This window comes from Chroicocephalus ridibundus, chromosome 17 (genome assembly GCF_963924245.1).
Source record: "Chroicocephalus ridibundus chromosome 17, bChrRid1.1, whole genome shotgun sequence".
NCBI classification, from domain to species: domain Eukaryota; kingdom Metazoa; phylum Chordata; class Aves; order Charadriiformes; family Laridae; genus Chroicocephalus; species Chroicocephalus ridibundus.
Window position 1 is genome coordinate 3,626,046 of NC_086300.1, and position 27,934 is coordinate 3,653,979.

At 45.9% G+C, this 27,934-nt stretch overlaps 1 protein-coding gene and 1 long non-coding RNA gene across 3 annotated transcripts in view; one reads left to right on the forward strand and one right to left on the reverse strand.

The window, feature by feature from the left end:
• The first annotated feature begins 13 nt into the window (after positions 1 to 13).
• Positions 14 to 27,128, forward strand: LOC134524660 (uncharacterized). Its single transcript, XR_010073610.1, has 4 exons — positions 14 to 131; positions 560 to 612; positions 24,160 to 24,229; positions 26,953 to 27,128. It is a non-coding gene; the product is annotated as an uncharacterized LOC134524660 (long non-coding RNA).
• Positions 965 to 27,934, reverse strand: part of ACLY (ATP citrate lyase) — a 29,203-nt gene continuing 2,233 nt past the window's right edge. Inside the window, exons 2-28 of one of the 2 annotated variants that reach the window (XM_063354802.1) lie at positions 23,354 to 23,523; positions 22,029 to 22,151; positions 20,490 to 20,552; positions 19,656 to 19,846; positions 18,622 to 18,701; positions 18,002 to 18,132; positions 16,036 to 16,154; positions 15,428 to 15,564; positions 14,979 to 15,040; positions 14,703 to 14,820; positions 14,391 to 14,545; positions 13,882 to 13,972; positions 10,785 to 10,926; positions 8,033 to 8,201; positions 7,419 to 7,523; positions 6,967 to 7,163; positions 6,715 to 6,796; positions 6,227 to 6,337; positions 5,583 to 5,710; positions 5,294 to 5,387; positions 4,863 to 5,017; positions 3,953 to 4,103; positions 3,249 to 3,392; positions 2,911 to 3,024; positions 2,322 to 2,404; positions 1,996 to 2,072; positions 965 to 1,823 (exon numbers count right to left, since the gene is read on the reverse strand). In XM_063354802.1, the coding sequence (XP_063210872.1) occupies positions 1,729 to 1,823; positions 1,996 to 2,072; positions 2,322 to 2,404; positions 2,911 to 3,024; positions 3,249 to 3,392; positions 3,953 to 4,103; positions 4,863 to 5,017; positions 5,294 to 5,387; positions 5,583 to 5,710; positions 6,227 to 6,337; positions 6,715 to 6,796; positions 6,967 to 7,163; positions 7,419 to 7,523; positions 8,033 to 8,201; positions 10,785 to 10,926; positions 13,882 to 13,972; positions 14,391 to 14,545; positions 14,703 to 14,820; positions 14,979 to 15,040; positions 15,428 to 15,564; positions 16,036 to 16,154; positions 18,002 to 18,132; positions 18,622 to 18,701; positions 19,656 to 19,846; positions 20,490 to 20,552; positions 22,029 to 22,151; positions 23,354 to 23,512 (3,276 nt within the window). In that variant the 5' untranslated portion in view covers positions 23,513 to 23,523 and the 3' untranslated portion in view covers positions 965 to 1,728. Of the gene's footprint in view, positions 1,824 to 1,995; positions 2,073 to 2,321; positions 2,405 to 2,910; positions 3,025 to 3,248; positions 3,393 to 3,952; positions 4,104 to 4,862; positions 5,018 to 5,293; positions 5,388 to 5,582; positions 5,711 to 6,226; positions 6,338 to 6,714; positions 6,797 to 6,966; positions 7,164 to 7,418; positions 7,524 to 8,032; positions 8,202 to 10,784; positions 10,927 to 13,881; positions 13,973 to 14,390; positions 14,546 to 14,702; positions 14,821 to 14,978; positions 15,041 to 15,427; positions 15,565 to 16,035; positions 16,155 to 17,997; positions 18,133 to 18,621; positions 18,702 to 19,655; positions 19,847 to 20,489; positions 20,553 to 22,028; positions 22,152 to 23,353; positions 23,524 to 27,934 lie in introns of both variants that reach the window. The other variant, XM_063354803.1, reaches the window with a different exon arrangement.

The window sequence follows — 27,934 nt, forward strand, 5'->3', positions numbered from 1 at the left end:
CGCGCTGCCCCCTGGCGGGGAGGGGGCGCCGCCGCCGCCGGTAAAATGGCGGGCGGGGCGCTGAGGGGCGGTTGGGGCCAGCGCGGCGCCCGGGGCCCCCCGTCCCCTCGGGAAGCAGCGACGTGACCGAGGTGAGGGCCCCTCTCGCTTCCCCAGCGAGCAGAGGGGGCGTTTGGGCCAGCAGCGCGGCAGGGGCACCAGCCCCCCCGCCTCAGGCGAAAGGCGGGACGCGGGGAGCCCGTTCCTGCTCGGAGCGTGGAAAACCCATCAGGAGGGAGCTGTGGGCCTGCCCCACACAGGGCCTGAGTCCTGACCTGCCCCTGAGGCGTCTCCGCTCTGGGGTGGCCCTGGGCCGGTTGGTGACACCGGTGTGACAGCCAGGGCCGCTGCCGGTGATCCCGATTTAGCACAGAGGGAGCTTGTTCCGCATGTGTCAGTTGTGAGGGAACGGGATCCCTTTGCCACACGGCACAGGTACCACAGACCAGCCATACGTGCAGTTTTATTCAGAGCCTTAAGCTATGCTTTTAATTCTTTTTCTCCTTAACATCCCTCTCAGGCATGCCTGCAGGGAAGGGACTTCACCTGAGGAATTCACTCACTCCAAGTAAGGTACACTATTTCTTTGTTAACTACAACAAAGTGAGCTGTAGTTGATTATTTCAATGTTTACTATACAACACAATACAGTTCCCTAACTCTTGTGTAATGCTGGATCAATTTTAGATAATTACCTTCCTTCTTTTTATTCTCTAATTTGCTAAATTTCACCTTGACACAGGCTGAAAGTCTGGTGTTTGTTTGTCGTCCCCCCGTCCCCCTTAGATCCACCAGAACACACACCATGAGAGGAATAACTGCTCTGAGATTTGGTATTTCGTGAGATGACCGTTTCCCACCTTGCGCCACAGTCCACCAGACAGTGTCTGGGACCAACTTTTAGAAGCCAGAAGTAGAAAAAGAATAAATTAGTAGTGTATCATTTATTTGAGTTAGGTTACAATACACAGACAAGTAGGACGCTGAAGTTATTACTGAGATTATTTTTGCATCTGGGGTAACATGAGTGACATTCCGTATACCAGCAATCTAATAGTAAATGAGAAGTTGTTTGCATAAATACAGACACTGGAATACATGTAGTTTCACAGTTTTAACAGCAGTATGTTACAACTTTACACTTTAAATTACTACACCAGCATTTGAGTAACATTGGTTATACATAAGCAGTGGTCCCACTATTCAGGATACAATCAGACTCAAGATGAGAACACCATAAACAAATTGAAAAAACAACCAACAATAAAAAAGCCCAAATCATGGCTTATGGGAATGATGAGTACTTTCCCCTCTATCAGGAAAAGTTACAGCTTGTTACCGACTAGTGGATTTTCTGCAAGTTCAGTAACACTGCACCTATGAGCAAAACTCCCCGCCCTAAACCCTTACAATCTTTTCTGGAAACAAAATTAAATGAGTAGGGTAAAAAAAAAAAAAAAGGTGAGAGACAGTATTAAATACAGCAGGTAACATATGGAATATCACAAGTTTTGGTTTTTATTAGAGTAAGTTTCTATTCTTATAAAACAGTTGCTTTGCACAGTTTGACCAGGCAGCTCAACGTCTATGTACCAATGGCCTTTATACTTCAAAGTCCCATTTGTGGCTGTCCTCGGTGCAGGCTTCTGTCTCCTTGAACTTAACATTCTGAGGCAACACTACAGGTTCTCACATAGTCATGTGCTCCGGTAAAACATAGGATATGTCATCCCACGGGTGACGGTACAGACCTTGCTTCAATCTCTTCTGATCCAGGTAGTGTCCTAAAATAAAAGTGGTTTGTGTTACAAAGTTTCTGCTTCTAGTCTTACTTTACCTTGAAACGGATTTGATTTCTGTATTCTTACGACTATCATTTTAGACTGAGTCCCCAGAGGTTCATGATGGCGGGGCATCCCCTAGCAGGAGGGAAGAGGAGAAAGACGGCAAACTTACCAATGAATCCCATACTCCTGCCTAGCACAAAGATGCCATTAAGAGCTCCTATATCAATATATTCATCTGCTTCTTCCCTGCAAGAGAAAGAGAAATAAATAGTTCATCATAGCGATCTATTTAAGGAACCAATCTTAGAAAGGCTATGAATCTGCTCTAGTGCCCATAGCAACACTGAATTCACATGAAAGCTTCCTTCCCCCAAGTCCAGGCTATGTTTCCTTCACAACATCCTTTTGAAGTCCTGTCCCCACGTGAGCTGGCAGTACGGCTCCCATCATTTTCACAGGACCATGACCTAGAGAAAGAGCCCACTACCTACTTACCGTGTGAACGAGCCACAATTCCTGAGTACGTCTACAAAGGCAACTCCAATAAAGCCATCTACATTCAGGATAAGATTTGGTTTCTGCAGGAAATGAAAACACACCCCAATAAAGATGTTTAACAGTGGCAAATGATGTTCACCTGGCAACTTCCATCCTCAAGGGTAATTTGAGGGTTGCCTGTAATTGTGGGCACACAAGCCTAGCGATAGACAATGCTGTTTGGCAACGTGAGCAAGAGCCACGCTTAATGTGAATAATGGATAAACAGCCCCAAACAATGGCCCTGCATTTGGTTCAAACTACAGAGATCATCTGCCACAGCACATCATGTGTGCTAGCAGCAGTTCCAGATGTATTGTGGACAACAAAGATAACTGATCTTGGTTTGTTCATCGTGTTTCTAGTGTCCAACAAATGTCTTCAGCCTTACCAAGCTGTACTTGGCCCAAAGTCTACCACAGAAAAAAACCAAACCCCCAAGAAAAATTCATGAAGCATTGCAATTAAAATACAGTATTAACCCCCTGTCACTTGTCCCCCAGGAAGAAAAAGTGCTCAAGAGGAGATAAATACTAGCGCATTTCACCTTAGAAGTTGTAATTTTTTCTACTTCAAGTGCATAGTCCAGCAGTGGGGTGGCAGGGAAATGCTGCTTCACGTAGTCTTTGAGAATCTGAACTCTCATGTCTGGGTTATTTATCTGCAAGTTAAGAACACGTTACAGTCACTGATGTTGCCTCTTGCACAGGTACTTGCCATAAGCTTTACTATTGGTAGGTTTAGTATTGTAAGTCCTGAGAATTTGGTCAATAGCTGCCTCTGAAAGTTGCTAATTTTCTTTCCTTTGTTGTGTGTTTTTTTCCCTCTCTCCCACCCCTCTAAAAACACAAACAAACCTCCCCTTTGTACTAACAGGCTTCTTACCGATTTGACTCTGTGTCCAATGCCCATGATCAGTTTCCCTTCTTTCTTCATCTTATTCACAAACTCCATAGGGATAATCCCACTGTCAAAGGCTTTGCTGAACATTTTAGCTGCAGCATCCAGCGCTCCACCAAACCGGTCACCCTGGGTGCAGTACACAAAGGGAATTATAGCAAAGGACTCCACAGTTAAGGTACAAAACAAGCACAAAATTATCTTCTCCATCTGCCCTGCCCATCAATGTGGTATTCATGAAATTAAAGTCAGGCAGGCACCTGAGATACAGCATCTGTTTATAACTCAACACAAGTGTCAATATGCAGCCAGCACATCTCCACTAGAGACAGTGTGGGGGGAAATGCAATCTAAAGTCTGTTTTATTCATATTTTTTACTTGTCAGTATTTGGAAGAGACCAGGCAACCATATAGTGACAACACTGACACCAGTTTGGCCTCCACAAAATATTTCTAGACTCAAATGAGAGACATCAGCATAGTCTTGCTTACTTGAAAAGCGGACTAGGTTTTAAACCCAGAGCATCAAGCTATTAGAGTTGAATTCAACCGAAATTCAAAGTGCGAGTGAACAGGCACAACCTGTCCACGGCTCTGCAGCCCATCTAAATCTCTTAAATTAACAATAATAAAACCTGGACAGAGTAAAGAGTAGCAAAGCTACATCTTCTGGAGATTCAGTACTTACAATAGTAAGAAGGCCTGAAGTGAGACTCGAGACAAGATCTTTTCCAGCTCTTGCACAGACAATGGTGTTGTGGGCTCCAGATACAGCAGGCCCGTGATCTGCTGTTACCATCAAACACATCTCGATGAACTGGCAGGCGTACTTTGGTAACCTGAGCAAGGAAGACACGGAAGTCATTTACTGTAAAGAAAGCTGAATGACAAGACAATTGGTGTTATACTGGATAGTGACTTTTGTTTTAGGCATATACTTGAAAGAAGTAGAACAGAGAGAGGGAGCTGTAGGGTCACAATATCCATCACTGCATCGTAGTATCTTTCTCAGAGATCAGATTTGTATTCAGTTTCCACAGGAGCTGTTTAGCTCAGAGCTGAGGGTCTGTTTGAAAGGCTGAGTTTACACACACACAGCTGCCTGATCAGTGAGCTCTGCGGGTCCCCTTGAGGCTGCGCTATGGTTCTGTTCCTCCCGTTCTGCTGAGCCAGAGACTGCAGCTAGTGCCAAAGTGCCTCTAACGGAAGCACGATCAGATGAAGGCAGCAAACTTTCACCATTGAGAAGGTTCCCTGTAGGCTGGTTAGCAATGTTTGTAAACTCCCCAATCTCTCCAGAGCTAAGGGGACAATTACAATAAGCAAGTAGTCAGAGAGCGTGAAACAGGCCTAGAATAGAGAATTTCCTCAATACACCACAAAACTTGTGGAAAACTTCATCCCAAGACTAAAACACACTGTATGAAGCCTTGAAATGGTGATGTGGTCTCAGAGGAGCGGACACAGAGATGGCATTTCCAATACATCCTATATTCACAAAAGAATCCTGGAGTTACTTTTGTGCTTAGAAGTCTATTAACAAACAAGCAGAACTCCACGACAAAGAATTTGTGAGCTTTCACAAAAAGCTGCCTCACCTCCTTTGAAACCAGAGCAGGCCCAGAACCCCTCCAATTCCCATCTCTTCTTTGAAGACCTCAGTGATTGGCATCCCGGCATATATCAGTTCCTGACCTCTCTCATCACAGATGCTTGTCATAAAGGAAGCCGGTTTGCGGATCAGACCCAGCTCCTGAAATTGCAGCATAAAGATAGGATTTTAAACATTCCACATGAGAATCAAGGGGCAGTAGGAGGCAGAATGGTCAAACAACAGTGCCTTAAGCTTGCCCTCAGAGCGGCTTCCACAGCCTAGAACCAGCGTGGACAGTAAGCTCACAGATAACACAGATAAGTGTGAGATAAAACCCCAAGGCAGCACTATTATCACTGTAAGCACCCAGGATCACAGCAAACACCCTGTCTGGTTTCTAAGGAACCAAAAAGCAGTTAAAACAGCACAGCTCACCCTTGCCCAGGAGTAGTCCATTGGCACAGTTGGAGGAGGCACTTCCTCAGCCGGTTCAATCACTCTCTTGGCCACAAGATCCTGGTAGACAGACCTAGGGAGAAAATCCATTTATTAACATAAGTCCTTTTAAGAGGTACAAGTGAGGTGGTCTTACTCTAGACCTTAAAACCCCAGAATGAATAGAAGTTGCTTTCCTTAAGCAGCAATATATTCTTTTATCGGGTTAGAATCAGTGCCCTAAGTTTTTTGTCCCCCGCTGAAGGGGTGCCCTGTTAATGTGACTTACTGAATGACCTCTCCCAGCTCATCAAAACTCCGGGGAACAAACACACCAGCTTCCTTCAAGGCTTGATTCTTTGCAACAGCAGTTTCAGAAGCCTGGTTGGCACAAGCTCCTGCATGGCCAAACTGCACCTACAAACGAGAGAAGAGACAGCAGTAAGGAATAAAAGTTGTTTACCTGCAGAGAGTGAAACAGAATAGAGAACTGACTAGGAAACTGGTGACAGAGGAATACCAGTGACTGCACATCTGCCTTCTTGTCTGGGCCAACAGTACTGCAATATGCATTTGCTGATCTGGAATCACTCCAGGTTCATCTACTGATGTCTGCCTCCCTAAACTCCCCCACTCTCCAGAGCTGCTTAACATGCATCTTCCCCATTCCCACTCCAGAAGCAGGAATCTCTTGCATTCCCTGGGATCTTTGGGCTCCCTTTACAAGCACACAGAATCCCTTGGAAATCTCCAGTGGCAGACTACAGAAGCGCAAAAAAACCCACCTTTTACCATTTATATTTATTAACTTCTGCACATTAAGTTGCTACTGGCAATTCTGGAAGGTTTAGGCATGGAGAGAGAAGTTGGCTTTTATCTTCCTGTCCTGGATATATACATATTTCATGCATTTGCCCCCATTTTTGCACATACCTCTGAAGAGAACATGGTGGCACAAGTACCAATACACCAGCACACCACTGGCTTGGTGATACGACCTTCTTTAATACCCCTGCAGATCTTATACTCTTCCGTGCCTCCAATCTGCAGAAAGAGAGAGAGCTGAGCTGTTCAAAACTTTTCACTTTTGTAGAAATCAGCTCCAAGATGCACATGGAAGCACTACTTGGAGTTTTTTTCCTCCCTCTTTTTTCATTGAGTAACAGCTGAAGTCTCAGGACAAATACTCCTTATTTGATTTTGTTTTTTTTAAGGTAGGGGAGACTATGCTTGTCTGTGGAACACGCTCAGTTTTTTTTTTTATTAAAGCAGCATGAAATAAAAGTTCAGACATTCAAGAAAAGTATGAATAGCTGACACTTATCTGTAGCTGTTATTTAGCATCCTTGCAGCCAGGTCAGATACTCCCAAAACAAAACACTTGGGTATTTCTCAGATAGGAGTGAACTGGTCTCACTCACCTCTCCAAGTACTACAATCATTTTCACTCCTGGAGTATCCTGATAGCGCAAGACATGATCCATAAAAGTTGAACCAGGGTATCTGGGTAGAATACGGGGAAAATAGTAAAAGTTGAGTTAGTTTCATAAACTTTTCTAAAGAATAAAAATTAAGAGCCAACCTGCCCATCTTCCTCCAAATTACTAACAATTCTTCTATTGACTGACTTAAAAAAAAAAAAAATGGTCTTTGTTGAAGATGTGGACTCCTACCTGTCTCCTCCAATGGCCACCCCTTCATAGACCCCATCGGTGGTTCGGGAAATGATGTTGTTGAGCTCATTGGACATTCCTCCGGACCGTGAAACATAAGCCACACTGCCGGGACGGTACAGTTTTGATGCTAAGATATTATCCAGCATCCCTCCTGTGTTGCCTATTTTAAAGCAACCTGGTTTGATCCCACCAACCTACAAGAAAATCAGAGAGAGATGTAAAGCCCTTTTAAATGTACATGAAACTTAGGAACATTTCAGTAAGGCAGTCTTGTCAGTATTTATACAAACAACGGAAGACAGTGATGTGACCTTAGAAGTGAGACACTAACATGCACTTTATATGACTAAAGACAAAATGGATTGTAGGATATACTTTATCCTTCAGAGAAAGCCAATCTGAAGATTAAGACATATGGACAAGTGGAGAAAAAGGTCACCAGTTCTTACAGTTGCAGGCCCAATGATAGTAACTCCTTTTTTATCAGCTGTCTTGATCAGTTTGCGTGTCAGGGCTTCTGGAATGCCCTCAGCAATAATGGCAATGGTGCGGATCTGCATGAAGATAAAGCAAACCATTAGTACCCCCCAGTGTTGCCCCTCTAACAAATGCTGCAGGGCAGGGAAGGGAAACAGCTGCTCAGAGGCATGATCTGCATGGTCAGGCCTCCGGGAGGTTGTGCTGTGCCCTCACGCAGGCGGCCCAGCACATGGATCCAGTCTACTGTGATCTTCACAGCAGTCTCAATGCACTGTTCAGAGAATTATTTTTTTCTCGCCCTTGCACACTAGAGCAGCACCGTATTTTAACCAACCCAAAAGTAGTTACTCCTAACACAGAGGTGCTGAGCCCCTGTTACAGAAATTGCAAGTCCGGCATTAGAATTTGCTATGCAATTCCAGTATCCTCTTTAGAGTCTGTAAGGAGTTAGAACTGAGGCATTTATCTGCTAAATTAGAAGACGACGCCAATTTGCTAATGCCATCATGGTTTAAGAGACACTGGTACCCTACTGACAAGGTCTTGCATCTTTTCTTGGGCTTCTTCTAGATCCCTCACTCACCTGTGGGTAATTCATGGTTTCAACAGTGCTGTCATAAGCAGAGCGCAGAGATGCAAAGTTGATGAGAACATCCACCTCTGGGTGCTTCCTCATGGCATCTGCCATGTTCTTGTAGACTGGGATCAGGATTTCTTTGTGGCCCCAATAGAACTTCTGCCTGTGGTCACCACTACGGAGAAGAAGACGAAAGAGCCCTGACTCTTAAGGCTACTGGAAAGACAAAGGGATACAGTGCATGCAGATAGAGGAGTTTACAAACCCCAGTTCTCAGACACCAAGACTGACTGTGAGACTCACTAGCAAGTGAGCGTACATGGGGAGGGCCCATACTAACAGCAGAAGGTTCTTCAGAGTATAGAACAGAGCAGCATATGGAAGGAGACGGGCTAATGGGGACAGAGGCATCCAGCAAGATGAATAAGCTCTCCCACAGTGAAGTTACCAGAGCCTCAATTCTACTCCAAGCTGGAAGACAGAATGAGGCACAGAAAGAGTAATGAATGAGATGCATGCAAAGCTGCGTTACTGGGCTGGAACAAATACTGGACTGGGGGAACAGGAAACCAGTATCTGTGATGAACAGTCAGGACAGCAATGTGAGGGCCAGTCAAGTTTCCAATCCTGCTACAGTGAGACCCTCCCCACCCTGCCCCGCACCCGCTGAGGGAGATGCACCTGGGAAAGTTTCACTGTAGGTGTTGTCTTTTATATACAGTAGACACTCCAACTGGAACGTCACTGAAGTCTGTACTGTTCAGTCATTTAAGAGTCTGGAGATACTAGCTCTGTTCCCATACTGGTACATTTGTAACAGAACATTCCAGGTTTTGCCAGCCTGGCTTCCTCCAAAAGGTCAAGCAGAATCAGATACTATAGGTAGCCTTAAACTTTTAATCCCTCTTGCTTTTTCTTCATTAAAAACCTGAGACCCTGCAAGGGGCTGCCACTCATCTATAGATGTGACTATGCCTGCACTCGGTTTTAGTGCCCTGAGGTTTGCACTTGCTGAGAAGGTATTACAGCGCTGCAATTATCATCAGAGCTGCAGACTAACAGCACGAGGTACTTAATTGTCAAGAGGCAAAATTCTCTGCAGGACAGAGGCTGATTAGACATCAGCTATCCGGGATGTCTGTAAATACCACAGAAATGAAACACAGCTCCTCCCTTCGTATGGGCTCCCATCTCACTGTCTCAGCGGCAGCCCCGACAGCCACTCTTTCCTTCTCACTACTTGCCCCATGTGACAGGGAGACCCCCACACACATCCATGAGGTACAATAACAGAACCGCTTATGCACAGCTTGCTCTGGAGGTTCCTCCCAAGGGCTGTTTGAAGTGCCCAATAACCCCTCTCACCCCCCTCAGGTGTGGGGATAAGGTAAGAGAGGGCAAATGCCACAAGAGAACTCTCTATCCCACTGAAGGATCTGCACACTTCTGCCTGCCAAGAAACAACTGCAACTATAGGGAAAGGCTATGAACAAGACGAAGAGGATTTTTTTTTTTTTTTTCAAGTTTTGTTTGGCTACATGACAGACGAACTGTTTTAGTCTATTAGCAGAGCTGCTCTGATTCTGGCTAATATTTGGAGATGAAAATTCCAGCTGCTGCAAGCACAAATCAAGATGTCTCAGACAAGCATGCAGCACGCAGATGAGTGGAAGAACGCTTACATAGCCATACTGCCTCTGCTAAGCCAGCGAGCTGTTAAGGAGAGCCCAACTAGTTATACCTTCCTTACTTGCCGAGTGAAGGAACAGAATTTGGACACCCTTTGAAAGGTCATGAAGTGGGACTTGAATCATAGAATCATTTAGGTTGGAAAAGACCCTTGGGATCATCGAGTCCAACCATCAACCCCACTCTACAAAGTTCTCCCCTACACCATATCCCTTAACACCACATCTAAATGAGTCTTAAACACATCCAGGGATGGGGACTCCACCACCTCCCTGGGCAGCCTATTCCAGTGTCTGACCACTCTTTCAGTGAAGAATTTTTTCCTAATGTCCAGTCTAAACCTACCCTGCTGCAGCTTGAACCCATTCCCTCTTGTTCTATCGCTAATTACCTGTGAGAAGAGACCAGCACCAACCTCTCTACAATGTCCTTTCAAATAGTTGTAGAGAGTGATGACGTCTCCCCTCAGCCCTCTCTTCCTCAAACTAAACAGTCCTGGCTCCTTCAGTCGCTCCTCGTAAGATTTATTCTCTAGGCCTTTCACCAGCTTTGTTGCCCTCCTCTGCACTCGCTCCAGCACCTCGATAACTCTCTCGTGTTGAGGTGCCCAGAACTGGACACAATGCTCAAGGTGTGGCCTCACCAGTGCTGAGCACAGGGGGACAATCACCTCCCTATTTCTGCTGGTCACACCATTTCTAATACGAGCCAGGATGCCATTGGCCCTCTTGGCCACCTGGGCACACTGCTGGCTCATGTTCAGCCGCTTGTCAATTAGAACCCCCAGGTCCTTTTCTGCCAGGCAGCTCTCCAGCCACACTGCCCCATGTACTTGAAGTACGTGGCTAACATTAAGCTGTTTCAACAGAGCAGCCTGAAATCAGTGGTTGAGGGGAACAGGAAGCCGTCTGCAAAGCCAACCTGATGGTGGAAGGGAGCACAGGAGGAGGTGTTAAAGCAGAGGTGTAGACTAGGGCAGAGCTACACTACAGAGCAGCAGAGACTGGAAGAGGAGGAAGCTAACAGAAGAAGCACTCAGAAAAATAATGCAGTCACACAGGCTACTTACGTGAATGGATAAACCATGGCAGCTACTGAAGGTTCGTCCCGGGAGCAAATATAATCAAAGTCCAGCATTCCTTGCACAGCCCGTGTCTGCATGCCCCAAATGATAGCTTTGGTGTGACGGCTGAACAGAGTTGTAGCTTTACCTGCTCAGAGAGAGGGCGGGGGGGGGGAAAAACCAAAACACATTCAAAACTCACATCCGTGCAAGACAAAAGCTGCAACTTTGCCAGATGTCTCCTCAAAGTCTCCCAGATGAGCATATTCCCCTCCCTCCAAACCGAACCCAACAGGTGAACTGCAGGATGTAGTAGCCACACTTGTCCAAATTAAGGAATAGACTGTAGATGAAGCAGCATCCCCCTTCCCAGGATTCCGAACACAATAGCCAGGTTTTGGGTTTCACAAAATGGGCAAGTGCTTAATCCCCAGGGGGAGCTGGTGTAGGAGAGGAGAGGTACATGAAAACTTGTCTCTTCCTCTTCTCACATGGGCCGTTCGTGTTCCTCCCAGATAGTTTTATTCTGCAAAGCTGAAGAGGAAGGGAACTTTGAATTCTACTTGTTTATTTGCATATGGCCTACGGTCTGGGAGAACCACGGGAGGTTTGCCTCCTATGTTTGTCAGGGCACCACAGTGGGACAATAGGAAATAAAAAGAAAAGCAGGAAATGGAGGGGACAAAGAAAGCAAAGTAGCTCTACATACTCAGCTTTTGTTTTCAAGTTTTTTTGATGACCAGAATCCAACACAAACCCGATGTCTCCAAGAATTTATATATGGCCCAAAACTTGGCTTCAGGGAACAGAGTCACAGGAAAGGCAACAGTTCAGCTAGTGAGGATGGACTGTTTGCTTAAAGTATATTAACACCACTTGTCACAGCAAAACGTTGAGTTCCTCCCTTTGACTCCAGGCAAAGTTCACTTTAAAACTCTCAAGAACTCAGAGCTGATCCAACTGCTGATGCCAACTGAGTCTACCACTAATTTCTTTTTGGCTTTGAATCAAAGGTAAACAGCATTAGGGATTAAACAGGATACTGTTCTTCTGGCTTTAACAAGGAATCAGTCACTGTTCTCCAACCCTCCATGTTCACAGTTCAGATGCACTGCCACGTGACTTGTTATTAGGAAACTGCCTACCCTGAAAAATTCTGTTTATCTTGCGGGTGCCTGCAAGGAGGTCGTATTAGTACTCACAGAAACAGGAAAATGCAGGCCCAGAAAAGTGATGCTATTGGTCTGAGACCACACAAGGAAGAATCTGAGAGTTCCCCTTCTGCCGTCCCCTTGTCTTACAATACAGGAGATGGCTTGAAACTCTACTTTGACCCTGATTCAGCAGTTTATTCTCATCCAGCACAGAGCTCAAGAGAGTCTTTAAAGTCCCTATAACTTCACTGAGCACAAGCTTTAATGGTTTGCTGAACTGATAAGGCAACAAGAACATTTAGTTCATTTGGTGACTTTTCTGTGCCCTTCAAGGCTCATAAGCGCAGCACCTGCACTATTTTGTTCCCCTCTGAAACAAAACGCTGCCTATTAGGCATGGTTAGTGATTCCTTCTTTTTGAAAGCAAAGAGAACAGAGCTTTTCACAATATGCCTAGGTCTGTTTTTCTCCATCATGATTGTGGGGGGGGAAAGGGAAGAAAAATTAAAGACAAAACCCTGTCCCCCAGAAATAGTAAGCTTTTGTGCAAAGGAGTATGTGATCTGCACTTGAAAAAAAAACAGATGAAAAGTTCATATGGTGATAGCTAAATATGCTGGGCAGGAAGGAAGGACCAGACAACACTGCAAACTTTTGGAGAGAAAAAACAGCAACAAAACCAAGAACTAAAAAAGTCAGCTGCCAGCAAGGCCAGGCACATTCAGCTGGTCACACGTGTCCTACCTGAACCAGGTCTTGAAGCTGGGATTGAATCTGTTAAAGAGAGAATCACTCATGCAACAATCTGACAGTTGGCTGCTGTCATCCCAACAGCAGGGGGGGTGCTGCTGCTCCCCGCCTCCCCACAGCACACAGGCTTTCGGGTTTTGCTTTTGTTAAAAAAAACCAAGTGGACTGGAGCACTCTCCATTGTACTTCCTCTTCAAATATTTGGATGTCAGGTTTTGCATTTTGCCATGTAGAAACTTTATGCTTATCCCAGCACAAACACATTTCAGGTTCAGGTGGCAGTTCCTCGCCCTGCGAGCTCCGTGGTGTACATTCTCAATGTCTTTTTGAAGCACTGCTCATGCAGAATCCTGTGCGCAATGATTAAGAGAGCAGTAGCGGGGTTTGTGATGAGTTTCACCGGAATCAGATCTGAATCTTGCTGTCATCATGTCATACTGTTGTAAACGAGGCCTGTAGCTCCTCACATTCATGGGAAGACGACCAGGACATTGTTACATTCTGTCCCTGCCCAATTCTGCTGTTGTTTTATCCCCAAACAACATGTTCTTACCCAGTAAGGCTTCCAACAAATACGATCAAAAGGCTGCCAAAGCTCTTGTGTATCACCATGCTAAAGAAGCTTCCTACAGACTTCAGTAAAAAAACAGCCCAAAAACTAAAACAAGACCAAAAATCCCCAACAAAACCACACAACACACTGCACAGTAACCTGACCCGAAATGCGTGAGGTGACAACTCCTGCTGAAGTAACTGACTGGAGAGTGTTCACCAGGAAGCTGCAGCATATACCAAGAAGGACCTTCTGAACACCTAGACCATTCCAGCAGCATCCCATGGGAACACCCCCGGGGCACTCAACTGGAAAACAGGCTTCAGTTCAGCAGCCACAGCACAGATACCCTAACCTGCTGTCTGCTGGCCTTGCATACGGGGACGTGGGAAAGCTGGAGTGCTTGAGCTGCGCTCTCCCCTTCAAAGGAACATCCCAGATAAGGCAACTCTGACTCACCTTGTGTATGAGCCAACAGCACAAGTGACAACGTTCTAAAAGGGCCTAACTGATTTTCAGAACAAAGACAGACAGGTACCACAAAATTGCTTCCCTTTATATCCAGAAAAAAGCATTAGTCCAGTCCACGTTCTGTCTTCTGGAGCAGAAGAGAACTGCTAGCAATCATTTCCAATGCTGGACTTACCAAGAGGGGCTGTTGGTTTTGCCTTCTTGGCTGGAGCAATATCATCTGGTCTGGACTCTGAGAAGGAAGCTGTTCTGCTTGGTGCTGGAGTCTGAAAGAATCAGAAGCCAAACCAGTAAGGGTCAGCGTGCCAGGTGAGGCCTGGAGCATATAGGAGGAGATGGCCACTTTGGCTATGCTAGTCTGCAAAGATGACCAAAATTTTGGCACAGGACCATGTCAGTCAAGTGAGGGGAAAACTCCTAAGCGACCAAGTTCTCAGTAGATGCAAGAGTCAAATTGTGGGTTTTGAGGGGTCACATTTTATGCACAAGTGAGGTGGGCGTTGGGAGGCCCCCTCCTGATCAACTATGCAGGCAGAGTCACTTTAGTTTTCCTAAACTAAACATTTTTTGCAGAAGTACGATGGTGGCCAAGATCAGTTTCCGACTGGTGCAGCCAGAGGAAGCTGCCTTCAGGAGGCTCCTCGCAAGCGGTGCCGTTCACAGGAAGGAGGGGAAGGGACTCACCGAAGGGCTGCCGCTGGCATTGAGGAGGAAGTTGGCGGTGTGGGCTGCAGCAGGCGGCTGGTTGGGGATCGGCCGATGGCCAAGCGCCATCCCCACAATCGCAGTCATGTGAGTCTCCGTGCCAAAGACGTGGATGGGGATCCCAGTGGTCTTCCCTGTGTGTGCATACAAGAACAGTCAGCCTTGGGGGGAAAAAAGGAACAAGCTGAGCCTGTGCCAGAGTGAAGCATTTAACCTTGAAAGGCTCAGCAGAAAGCAGGTGGGAGAAACAGGATGTGAGAACAAAACTTAAGGATAATGGTTGGTCCTTACCAACTTCTCCCATGACACGTAATCCTTCCTGGTAGTTCGGGCCTCCTCTTCGCACAAAGATCCTCACCTCATGCTCCTTCAGGGGGCCTTGGTAATCCTTAATCGCTCTCACAATGCCCTAAACAAACATATAGGAGAGGTGAGCTGGGCAGCCCCATCATCTCAGGAACTCCTGGAGGAGATGCACTGTCAGGCTCAGCACAACACTGAGCTGGGGAGAACGGCTTGGGGGTGACGACTGTGAGCATTCGCTGATACTTCGGAACAGTCACTTACTTTAAAAGTGGCCGCTACATTGGTGAAGTTAGCAATGCTGCCTCCAATGATCAGGATTTTACCTGAGGGAAGAAACATGCATAAGTAAAACTGTTTTAAGAACACAGTGTACTGTAAGATCGTGAAGCGGTTTAGGACATAAAGTGAAACAGCACTGCAGTTCATACTAGCCGGTAGTTTGCAGAAAGTTGTGGTCAGCAGAGCCTGGAAGGTAAGAGCTTTGTATCAAGCAAGAATTTTTCTGATAAGAATCTCTTGAACCACATTTGCTCCCGGCTCTGAAGCCAGAGCTGACAGAAATCCATCACTGTTTCACTTGGAAGGCAGCAGTACATTAGAAGCTCTGCCAGGGAGGTCTAAGCATAGTAACAGCCCAGATTTGTTCAGGTTTTTTTCCCCACGTGCAGCTTCACAGCTGAGCAGCTCTGAAATTGCAGCGACTCCTTTACCTTCAGGGTGCTTCTCTCGTGTCATGAGGGACAGGATAGTCTTAGCATAGTCGTAGGTCTGCTGCTCACTTGGGGCTCCTGAGTATTCCCCATAGTTAGCCAGCTCATTCACACCACCCAGGTCACAAATGGTGTCGCTGTAAAAGAAAAAAAAAGTTATTTAAGAGATTAGTGGTAATTTTGGAGTCACTATAAAGGTCTTAATAAAGCACTCCGAATTCCTGTGACAGTGGGACTTTTACAGAGAGGTCACACTGTCTGCTGAAAACAAAGCTGCTCTCCTCTTGCTGCCAGCCACAGTGAATCTTGTTATCCTTCCGAGATATGATGGGAACTCAGTGACTACCACAGCAACGATGTTACTGCAAACAGCTTTCAGCCGGCTTGTTCATTTCCAAGTCAAAAAGGAAACACATCTCAACCTCCCAGAATTAAATTATCTCTAAGGGACGCTACGTCCCACATCTCGGTAAGAAACCTTCTGAAGAGGTCCCAAGCAGTCATGGCATGAGAAAAATTGCTTTAGGGGAGTCTCCAGAGATGGCATCAATTATTTTTTTCCGGCACTGTAAATCCACCCCCCTCTCTGGCAACACTGCTCCTGTTACCTGTAGACCACAGAGGCACCACCACCAGCCACCATGGTCCAGATCCTGCCTTTGGGATTGAGAATAGTAAGTTTCAAGCTGGCTCCGCTCTTTGCGTCCAGATCAGCAATGTAGGCTTCCTGCAGACAGACAGCACGAGTTAAACTTCCTTCAGCAGCCGCCTTTTCCAAACCAGGGGGTTCATAGTGCTGAGCCCATTTGGACACGCAGAGCTCCCACATCTCCTCTCAACTGCAACTGAGGGGAGAGCAGAACTACAAACACCATTTTTGCAAAGAGACGCAGACCCAGCTTCATCTCTCAGGGGCCAGGACTGATCTGTGTTACGTGTTCTCCAAGGCAGAGCACTGAAATGGGACTGGATATAGACAGCTTGTGCCATGCTCTCTGTAACAAATTCAAAGGGGACCAACCTGAGCATACGCTCAAATTTTGGTTCTTGCTTGGAAAAAAAAAAAAAAAAAATCATAGCCTCCAAAGAATACATTGTCTTTCTAAGGTCTGCTGGCTTGTCTCTTTTTTGTCCCAGTCACAAGTGATTGCTGTAAATAAATTTGATGTTACTTCATTTGTAGAGTGCAGATCCAGAAGCAGATTTTTCCTATTTGCACATGCAAAGCTTTGGAAATGCAGCCGACTGTTTGTTGCGTTTCACTAAGCTGTACCACACTGGCTTTCCCTTTTCCTCTGCTGCTCAGCCAGCCCTGCGAGCTCCCAGGTTTCATGGTTCCACGAACAACAGTCACAGAATCAAATGCCTCTGAACTGAAAAGTCTCATTCAGACCTTGTCTGCGGACTGAGACCGGAGGAAATTTAAAAATCAACACACCCGTGGCTACACACTCCCTGGCTGTGCTGCAGCCAAGAACGTAATCACTGAGTGCGCTGTAATTTTGCTCACCATGGTGTTCCTGTATCGCAGTGTGCTTGCCTGTCGAGAAGCACTTCACTGGGGGTTCATTAACATTCTCAGCAAAGACACTGCCATAATAACCTTCACAGTGACTTGCAGAGGGATGATTCAGAGAGACAAAAACTGAACTAATCCTTTTAAGAGCAAATTGAGTTAAGTGTTGGCATCCAGCAAGCTACATGTGGAGAAATAGCTAAATGGATTTCCTGGCCACGTTACAAAACCCTTCCCCAACTGAAGCATAATTATAATTATTAAAATGAAAAAGTCAGGACATAAATTCTTTTGGAGACGGCAGAAGAATCACCTGAAATAAGTAACAGAAAACTGAGGAGAGAGCTCCACTTCAAGAGCTTTTGAAGCTGTTGTATGAAGCAGTGTTTATGCAACCAGCAGTACAAACCCAGGGAATTCTGAGAGGAAACAGGCATTTCTAACTTTAAAACAAAAAGTTTGCCTGCAGGCCTCCTCTTTTCAGGAGAACAGGTGTATGAACATCGTAACTTTTTACTTTGAAGCTTGAGAGATGGTAATTATTTTCTCTGGATTCATACACACACGCAGATCTCGCACACAACTGCTACTCTACTCTCAGAAACTGTAACTGAAACACCGAGGGAGCATCAGCTGCCACGAGGCTGTCAATAACCAGCGCTCCAACAAAAAATAATGATCCGAAAGGGGAGCAATGCAGGCAAGAACCATCTAAGGAAGAGTGTATAAGTACAGAGCTTTGGCACACAGCTGAATGGAGTTAAATATAAGCCTCCATTTAAAAAAAGTCAATTGTAATTAAAGAAGAGAACTGAAACGACATCCCAGTAAAGATGGAAAGCAATTGTAGTAGTTCAGAGCGCAATTAGAAGTCCTAGTACTACGGCAACCTGTACGCAGGTTTGCACAAGCTCTTCCCATGGATGGCAATGCCAAGGTACTTGAAACACAGCAACAAAACCCACGAGAGGGGAAAGCCTCAAGGACATACAAGCACTGAGGAATTCATCTTGTAGTCCACAGCAGAGGGATTGGGGGCAGAGTGGGCTGTTACTTGCCTCTGGGTAAGCTTCCCTGCCAAAGGGCGGGGGGAACTCCACATCCCCCCATTTCACTTTGCAGATGTAGTCAGCAGTTGCATCAATCTTCGCGGCCAAATCAAGGATGTAGACACCATCATTATGCACCACTGCATTTGAAAGAAAAAAAAAATAATATCATAATTAGCTCTGTACAAACATATGTGTTACAGATTTACTCCTAAAATTTGCTACCATACAGAGATCATTACAAAAGTTAGGTCACCTTTGTTCCCCCCCCTCCGCACTAGTCACTCATTTTTATTTACCAAACCCAGCAAGTTCCCTTAAGAATTAACTAGTGACCATGGTCATGGCCCAGGCCCTGGCTCAGGTGCTGTTTTGTTCTGATCCAACAGAGCAATTTTTATATTCTGCAGTTCTGATTTAACACCCCAACAGGAAATTAGATAACAGAGAACACCAGTCCTCCCTTTTGATTCATTCAAGTAATAGCTGCAGGACACACCATAGTCACTTTTGTACTTCTTTTGCATATGCCACCTAGTATTGTCACAAACTACGTAAAACAGAGAAGGATAAAGTACACGTTTTAATATGGTAGAACAGAAAGTTCTGCTCCCTAAAATATCTGTTACCTATTGGATTGATCTCGAGGTATGTGAAATACAGATCTTCATAAAAGTTGAACAGGCCACAGATGAAGCTAGCCAAGATGCTGTAAAAAAAATTAACACAAGTTCATTAAAGCAGCCAAATATAAAGCACAGCCTGCTCTGCTTCATTTATATTCGTGGCAATCTGCAGATCTACTCTGTATCAATTTCTTTCACTCTCATTCATTCATCTTCTCTGGAAGAAGCCTAGGAGATGACTCAAGGAAAGGAAGACCTTGATGACTCATCTTAATTACATTCCACCAAACTCTGCCGAGAACACAGTTGCTCACAACTGTCATGTAGATGTTCAGTCTGTTTAATCTCCCCGAGAGACAGAAATGCATCGCTGTCTCTCACTGTCAGATACGCATCTTTGTCAGAACCAAGCTTCGTTAGCCGGGATGGGGAAGAGACTGCACTAAACTGTATTAGTGACAGGCTTCTTCAGCCTTTCAGTGCTGAACAATGCCATCAGTGATTACGTTATGTTTGGAAAAATCATGACTCATATTAAGATAACTAGCTATAGGCATCTAATTAAAGGAGATGCAGAAGAAGCTTTGAGATCTACAGATAAGCTTGCAGTAAGCACAGGAATAGCAAGAGAATACTTTCTTAGACTAGGCCAGAGTAAGGGAGACAACATTTCTGAGCTAGCAAGCAGATTCACATCACCATTTCTACTAAATAAAACAAACTCTTCTATGCTGGCACGAAGGCTTAAAATTCAATACACATCTCCAACATCTCAGAGGTCAAGACTTCAGTAGACTGAGAAGTGCTCCTGTCAAGTGAAGGCTCAAAGCACTATGAACACTTATTTTGAGTTTTACAAGAGGCTTGAATAAGGTCAAAGAACTTGGATTTAGGATGCATGGCATGTTCTTAAGGGCAGGAAGAAGGTCAGGAGAGCAAGCTTGAGGGTGAAACAGAACAAAGGGATGTTGCACTGAAATAAAGGAGAGGAGCTTCTGTATGGCTGGCCATGCCCGGGACTGGGCATCTGTACTTACTCTTTTTTATTTGCTGGTGCATGCTTTAGGAGATGTTTCTTTACATCCGATTCACTGAGCTTTTCATCCACAGCCACAAGCAACTTCTGAGCTTTGGCATCAACATCTCCCACATCCACACCCCCTTCGTGGTGGAAGAGCACGTAGTCTCCCTCCCGGGCAGCGTATATGCACACATAGAACTCTTCATCCTGCACCAGACCCAAGCACAAGCATTAGCAAGTCGCATCCAGAGAAGACCCTGAGGAGGATGGTCTTGTGTCAGTGCTAAGGAAGGGGCACCTGAGCACACCGCTAAGCTTTCAAGGAGCGGCAGCACTGGAGGGGCCCAGCCACCCCCAGGCTGTACAGCTTTCCATTTCTGGAGAAAACCGCTCCCGTCTTACACAACTGAAGTGTAAACAAGGGTCCCTTCTTGCATGTACCAGAAGCAGCTGTATCATAAGGCAATTATATCCTTCCCACAAACCATGGCCAAGGACGAATATTTCACCAGCACAGACTGAGGTATCTCACATCAACAGTTTGTTATCCACACTCGGGAGTACCAGACTGAAGGAGCAGTGAGCTGCCTTTTCCCGACCAACTCAGTCCCTCTCAGGTGATCTGTAACCTCCTCCCAGCAGAGTAACAGCAGCCAACGTGATTATCAACAACTCTTCACGTGGGCTAATGCTGTGCCTGCACGCAGCTCTGACCACACGCATCGACACCGTCAGCTTAACAGCACACTCTCAAACTTCTGGTTTCTCCACTACATCAATCCATCTAAGCTGCATGCAAGTCAAAAGAGACTTAAAAGCACTTTTTAATGCATTAGTTGGTATACTATACCTGTTTGTGAGGGACGAAGGGTTCAATCAGAAAATTCTTTAGGATTCCCTTGGCATTAGCAATCTGTAGGCAGAAAACAAGACAAACACCAATAAACGCTTGTCCAATATCCACATTTATGCCAACATAAAGCAAGCTTCGAGAATTAATCAGCACTGCTCTAAAATCACTTCTTCCCAAGCACCGCTCCGCCGTGTTTTCCTGGGGAACCACACTCCTCCCTCGCCAGCACTGCATTGAGCACTGTCGCTGCTGGACACGCTGCTGCACCACTCCAGGGTATCTGAACTTCACAGGTTACAGCAGTCATGTCACCTTCCCCTTTCCGAACAGGACAGATGGCTATCAGAATTGCACCAGAATGGCCGCTCTTCATCTCCCATCCCAGAGACGGCACCTTCACAGAGCACTGCTTAGTGCAGCGTGAAATGTGACGGCTCGAGCTGCTTCTTGGAGCTTTGAAAAAAATCAGAAGCGAGGGGAGTTCTGCGCTAGACAGGGAGAGGCAGGAGCACTCACCCTGGAAGTGCTGTCAGTGAGCATGGAAGAGGAAGAGAACCCTTTAGCCTCTTCCCACAGGGACAGGCAGCCATAGCAAGGTCCCAGGAACATGCGTAGGCACTTTCCTGCTCTCCAAAACCAAGTTTTGGAGGGGACAGTCCCACAGGGCCATGCGAGATAACCCCTGCTCCTGAGGACACTGCTTCAGGAGCAAACGTTGTCGGTCCGCAAGTCCTTGGCACAGTCCTTCCTTTACATGTTGTTGTTGTATTGTGCTAAAGAAGTGATTTCAACACCCCTCATTCCTGCTGGGCAGGCACACAAGAAGCAGCTGCCTGTTTCATAACGGCCTTCGGGCAAACCTCGCTGGCTCGGCTGCACGGCTCGGCACTGGAGCCAGCCGCAAAGCAATCACAGCAGGGCCAGGGCATCAGGTTCCTTGAGACAGCAGAACTCTATCAGCTCCTGAAACACAGCAGCTGGGATGACAGGCATTTCTTTATCATTAGCATTGCGGTGTCATTCCCAAGAGAATAAATATTACAAGCCAGCACTGAGTTAAAATAAGGACTTGAAGTAACACTCAGACATCAGCCAAAACACACTGGCTGGCTACAATAAGAGGACAATTTTATGACAGCTTTTATACTTGTCTGCTTAAATCTGCCTTGGGTATTAAAGTGAAGCAGCTACGCCAACTCGACACAGCATTTGAGCTATCAACTGCTGACTCCCAAGTGGAAGGGATTTTGAAAATGGCATTAATTCCTGCTGAGCTCCCACCACACAGCCCCTGCTCAGCAGGCTGGGACAGCCGACGGTACCAGGGAGCACCGAGCTCTGCTCCGTAACAAGGTGTGTCATTTAGCCGTGCTTCATCTGCACATGGGACAACTTCTCTCTTGCTTTGGCATTGGCACAACATGCCTTTTAAACCACCATAAGCAAGAGAAATACCTGCACCCCAGCTCCTAGCATGCAAGTAAGCGGAAAAAAGCAAACAAAGTCTCATGTTTTTGCTGCTCAGGTGGCACTCACCGTGGTTTCTTGGCCCAGACGCTGTTTGAGCCAAGCCTTCACCTGATCCAGACTGAGGTTAATTCCAACCAGTCCCAGCTTCCCTCGTCTCTTTATCAGCTGATCCGGTTTCACCACTAAACGCTACAACATCATGCAAGAGAGATTCAAAGAAAGAAGAATCAGAAAGTGATTTTGGTCGAGGGATTTTCTGCAACCAGCGAAACAAAAACTTAAATGTATTCTGTACAGCAAGTGTCCTTGCAGAATTTCTTTAATCTCCTGGCACAGCATGCCTGCAGTTTTATTTTTACTCTGTACTTTGACAAGAGCTGCCTTATTTCTGCTCAGACATGAGTATACATCAGAGACCGAGGTGACAGTTTATGTTGGCTTTTTTTGATAAACTTCGATAACTTTCAAAGCAGCTGTTAGGATGGGGTACATGTGCTCACTTTCTGTAAATAATAAAAAAAAATAATCATCGAATCATGCTGATTGTGGGCTTTCTGCTGGATGCTGTGGCCGTTTCTAGCACTACAGAACTCTGCCTGAAAGGACAGATAGCATTCTGGCTCCCTTCTGGCTTTCTGCAAGTCTTTTTAGAAGCACTGCTGATATCTTCCAGCTGTTCACTCATGCTCTTGAGTATGGAACATCCAATTACTTAGTGTAGGGCTTCCATCAGTCCGTCAGTAAAGGACTGCGAAACATTCGTGTTCTACCAACCAGTGACTTCATATAATTAACCACTGGCAAGGAGCAGCTTGGACAATTAATAAAAAGAGCTCTGGATGTGTTTTCTCTACAGAAAGTGCATGGCTATGAAACAAAGAGATAGAAAAGATCTTGCCCAGAAAAAAAAGGAAAAATGAAGTTTTCCCTGACATTTTGTGTGGAAGCAGGAAACCCACGCAGTATGTTAACTGAACGTAAAAGCTACCGTGGAGAAAGCACTCCCTGATTTCATGGAAAGGGTTTGAGAGCAGGGACTGGCATCTCAAGAGAGTCTTTGCTTTGCCTGAATTAGCCTCCTTTACCTTCTGCGTGGTTATTAGAAGCTTTGCGTTTGCAGATCTCTCTGCTCACGGATTTCACAGTCCCTAAAGGAATTTTATAATCAGCCCCCCCAGAAGGTGATACAGCAGCCTTGAAGCAAGGCTTGTTTCTTCATCAGTGTTGCAAATGAATGTTGCAGAGCAGCAGCAGCGACCGGTCCTTCAGGAAAGATCCGGAGCACAGTTCTGCTCGCAACCTGCCACAGCACGACGTGCCGTGCCCACGGGGAGCAGCTGGGGTGGGCTGAGCTCTCCCCCGGCGCAGGAAGGCGAGTGGGGGCTCCTTACCTCACTCAGAAGCCAAGGGTGGTCCTGGGTGAGTCGTGCCCAGTCCGTGTCTGGGGTGACTCGGGCATACTTGAAACGGTTCTGGATGGCAGAGGATGTACAGATATACTTATACAAGAGCTCCTTCCCCGTCTGCTCAGAGATGGCTTTGGCTGACATGGCTACCTAGTCTGAATTTAAAAATAAAATTAAAAAAAAAAAAAAAAAGGCACTCAGGAACAGCGTCCAGTTCTGACAGAAAACTCCCAATCACCCAGCTCAACGCAAAACCAAAGCAAATACAGAGCTGGGGATGTGTCTCCCCAGCTATAAGCGAGGCTATAAAACTCACCTGATAAGCAAGAGCTATTCGTATTGCTTAAAACTTCTACCCCATTCCACTGCCCTGAACACCACTTCGGTCCAGCCTTGCCTGCAGGGAAAGGCGTAATCCCTGCAGCTCCTCCCAGCCACCACCGTGCCTCTACCAAACCTGCCAGCCCCGAGCATCCCCCCACGTCTAGGGGAGCGCTCGGATAAGGCAACTTGTCTCAAAACTACACAGCACCCCAGGACTGCTGCTGGGGGATCCGTGCAACACACCCACCATTTCTTCTAGTTCAGTACCAGGGAGGGACAAGGCAGCAGGAGAGGAAAACCTTCCCTCCCACTCATTTTCCCATGGCATGCCACATTTCCAGTCTCAGCTTGGCTGCAGACACGTTAGCAATCCCCCATACCTTTTTCTAAAGGGAAAAGAAAATTTTGCCGGTATTGTCAAAACTGGAACACATTTACATTCTTGTTTTATTTTTGTTTTGTTTCAGAACCTAGATGTCTTGGAAGCAGCTCCACAGCTTACAGAATAAGATGCTTAAGACAACAAAGATGATTAAGGTAAGACAGTTCGTTGGGTTTGGTTGGTTTGTTTTTTTTAAATAATTCCTGATTTCATATCTTTCCTGGAGATGGCTTTCTTCTCAAGAGAGTATTCTGAAGTGCCATAAGTAAATGATTTCTGATTTCAAGGCTGTAACTTTTCGTTCTGATATGCAGCAACAAAGTCATTGGTGTCAAAGATGAATTTATTTTTAGCTGCAGTAAACACTTATTTAAAAGAATACCTCATCCTAGTAACCTGTCTGCATGTGTCAGACATCAGAACTGAGTCTTGCGATCAGCCAGAGGGCAGCAAGCGGTTCGGATTTTTCTCAGGGGTCAGACTGCTGACAGAGAGCCTCAGGCAGGGGCTCACGCTGCATTCTGAGCGACTGGAGGTCCTGTCGCTGTTCCCCAAGCACAGCCCGTGCGGCAGGAAACACAAAAGCACGCTAAGGAAGGTTTCTGGGAGAGCTGCAAAGCAGAAAAGCACCAACACAGAACAGAAGAGCTCAAGATTCCATCTGAGTGTCTGGCAGTGAAGTATTTGAAGTCAGTAAGACCGCCTGCGCCATCACAGAATAGCTGCCCCGCTGAAGACCCACGGAGGGAAACAGTTTTAAATCCTACAGTTACTTCTTGTGCTACCTTCTGGGTAATAACCCTAAGTAATCAACGGGGTTATTCGTCCTGTAAGCAAGCACAGAATACGCCAGGGAATAATTAGCCATCATTAGAAATAAAGACCTTTTTCCCTAGAGCAGGAAGAAAGAGGTTTGGTTGGACTAAGTGCTGTTACTGAGAGCTGTTAACTAGGCTTAAGAACTGGCAGTCGAATTTGCTGCTAACATCTTTTCAAATAAAATTCAAGTGTTAAAATAGAAGAGAAGCAGCTACAGAAAGGGCAAAAAATGTTTAAAAAAAAGTGTTCCTGCTTTCAGAGAATTGCTGTTATGTGAAAGTCCGTGATTGCAGCGCAGCTTCCAATTTAATCCCATTTCAAAACAGCACCAGGCAGTGTTTCTGAAGCACCGTATGTTTCTTCATAGAATCAAAAACCCTATTCTCATCACCATAAACACTTGCACTTTATATTTAGTCTGCTAAAAATAACCCCACTTTGGTTTTATTACCCCAGTGCTGAAGTCACCACAGCCTAAGGAAAGGGGAGCTCTTGTGAACAAGCACATTTTATCTGTCGGGCCCCACAAAGCAAGACACACATCCTACCGTCCCGACCCACCTCGCAGCCCCCTTTAACGTAACAGCCCACACAAATGCTGTGCTGAGGCGGCTGCGTTACCTTCATTTGCTGTCTAAGTGGCATTCCTAAAAACGCGTATTCAGAGATGCTGTGGGAATAGACTTGTCTCAGAAAAACAGAACCATTGAATTATGTCAAGTCCTGGGGCTACGAGCAGCTGTTCTGCAGTAACTTTAGAAGCAATCTAGAACTTCCACTGGGTGCTCCTAATTACAAAAGAAGGAGTGACTCTGAGATAACGTAGTTATCTCAAGGCCAGGATTTATACACAGCTATCGGGGAACAAATAACAGCAGCTTGCGTTGGAAGAGGCAGCAGAGTCAGCGCAGGGGAAATGCTGGGTAGCAGTGGATTAATCTCAAACTCCTTAGGAGCTGGAAGCCTTACTGCATAACCTTCCTAGGCAGGCTGCAATGCTGGCTGTAAGCTAAGCACGGACGCTCAAGTTGGGGAAATGTTCACCTCATCTTGGTGTTAAACCACCACAGCTTTCTAGAAGGATAGGAATTTTGATTGGAAAGAAAGGGAGGTGAAGGGGGGCAAAGTGTGTAAGAGTCTCCAGGGGAAGCAATCCGCAACAGGGAAGCGCAGCAGCCAGGCACATCGTAAGGGGGTGGGAGATGAACTCTCTGGAATGGGATGCAGACACCGCTTCTTGTGCCTCAGGAGCAACTGGGTATTTGCTGTACAAACTCCTCTCTATTGCTGATTGCAATTCTCTGCCCATCTTTGCCCTGCAAATGCCACAAAACTGTAGGAGTGTAAGCTGTGTTGTAGTCAGCATTAAAAAAAAAAAATAAAAAAAAAATCAAAGATCAGCAGAGTTGCTTTGACTGCTTAATCTTTATTAGCGAGAAGTTGCCAGAGACAGAAGGGTTTAACTACTAGAAACCAACTAAAGTTCTCTGCATCAGACTAAGAAGAATCTCAAGTGGGTTTGCAGAGGTGGTTTGCATCTCTCCTCTGCTAAGTGTGGACCAGTTTCACTGTATAATTCTGAGACAGCTGTAAGAAAAAAAAAAAAAACACCACCAGAAAAACACCCCAACCTTATTCTGCGAGCGTACACAGGCACATTTGGTTCCCACAACCACCACTCTGCCACCTTGTCTTCACAGCTGCGCACACACATGCTACAATAAGTCATCTGTGCTGTAGCGCTGAAAACTTTCCATCACGATTTTTGCTTTAAAGCAGTGCTATTTCTGAGAGAAAAATCCTGCTCCCAAGTTACCTGCAGCTATTTATTTTGCCTGGTAGGAAGCTGGAGTACCCTTGTTTTCAAAGCCCTTTGAAATCCATCAACTGCCTACTCTACAAGATGCTAAAGGCCAGTCCCAGAGAAAAAGCATCACATTCACTGCAGTAGAAGCAGATGGATAAAAGAAAACGGCAAATATATTTCTTAATCTAAAAGAACAAAACAAAAACAAAAATCACACCACCCCAAAAACCTAAGTATTTTTCATTTCTCCAGGGTGACACAGAGCCCCTGAAGATACTGCAGCTCTTCAGTCCACACGTACAAATTCAGACAATCAAGCTGATGCCAGTTATGCCAATAACCAAGATGTAATTGTATGCAATTGCAGGAAACTGGACCCAGGACATCCCTCAGGTCTTATTAAAAACAGTCTTGTAAAAACCAGTCAGTGGGAAGAACGGTTAAATACGTGGGATTGCTTGAGCCTGAGGGACACAAGCGCAGGGGCATTCCCGCACGGCATGGCATGGCACTGCCCCGCTGCTCGTCTCTCGGAGACTTCACTGCCTTCTTCATGCCACCACATTCTGCTGCTCCCCTGGTTTCATCACCTCATTTTTGCAATAACACTACTGGGGTAAAGAGGGAAAACCTAGAAGATTATTACAATAGCAGTAGATGAAAAAAAATGACAAAACCCTCGTGTCCCGGCAACAGAAGAGCAGGAATGAGGCTGTTCTGCCCTTATCTGCCCATGGGTCACTGAGACATTTCCTAATCATTAGCAAATCTTTAATCATGCCCCTCACTCAGTTTTTCCGCTGCTCCAACCCTGCCTTACTCATGGGATAGACAGCACAAAACAATTGCTTCGGCCTGCTGAATTGTTAAGCTAAAAGATCAGCAGGAAAAAAAAATAAAAATAATCCATAGGGCATCAGCAATTCCCAGTTGTATGTGCTCGTGCAGGTCCCTCATCAACCAGAGGGACATAATCGGAGCAGACTCCATTAATCATTTGCATCTGCTGTTCTGCAAACACCGCGCAGAGCACGGGCTGCTGGTCACCGCAGAGCCAGAGGATCAGAGTCTCTGCCGTTTCCCAAGAATGAGGCAGGTTTGGACTCTCATCTGTCACAGATAATCTTATTTTCAGTCACGCTTAGCACCTGCAGCGTACCCACAGCCACCGACTGAACAAGTGCTGGTTTCCAGCCTTCATCAGCAAATCCAGAACAAGTAAGAGGAATGGATT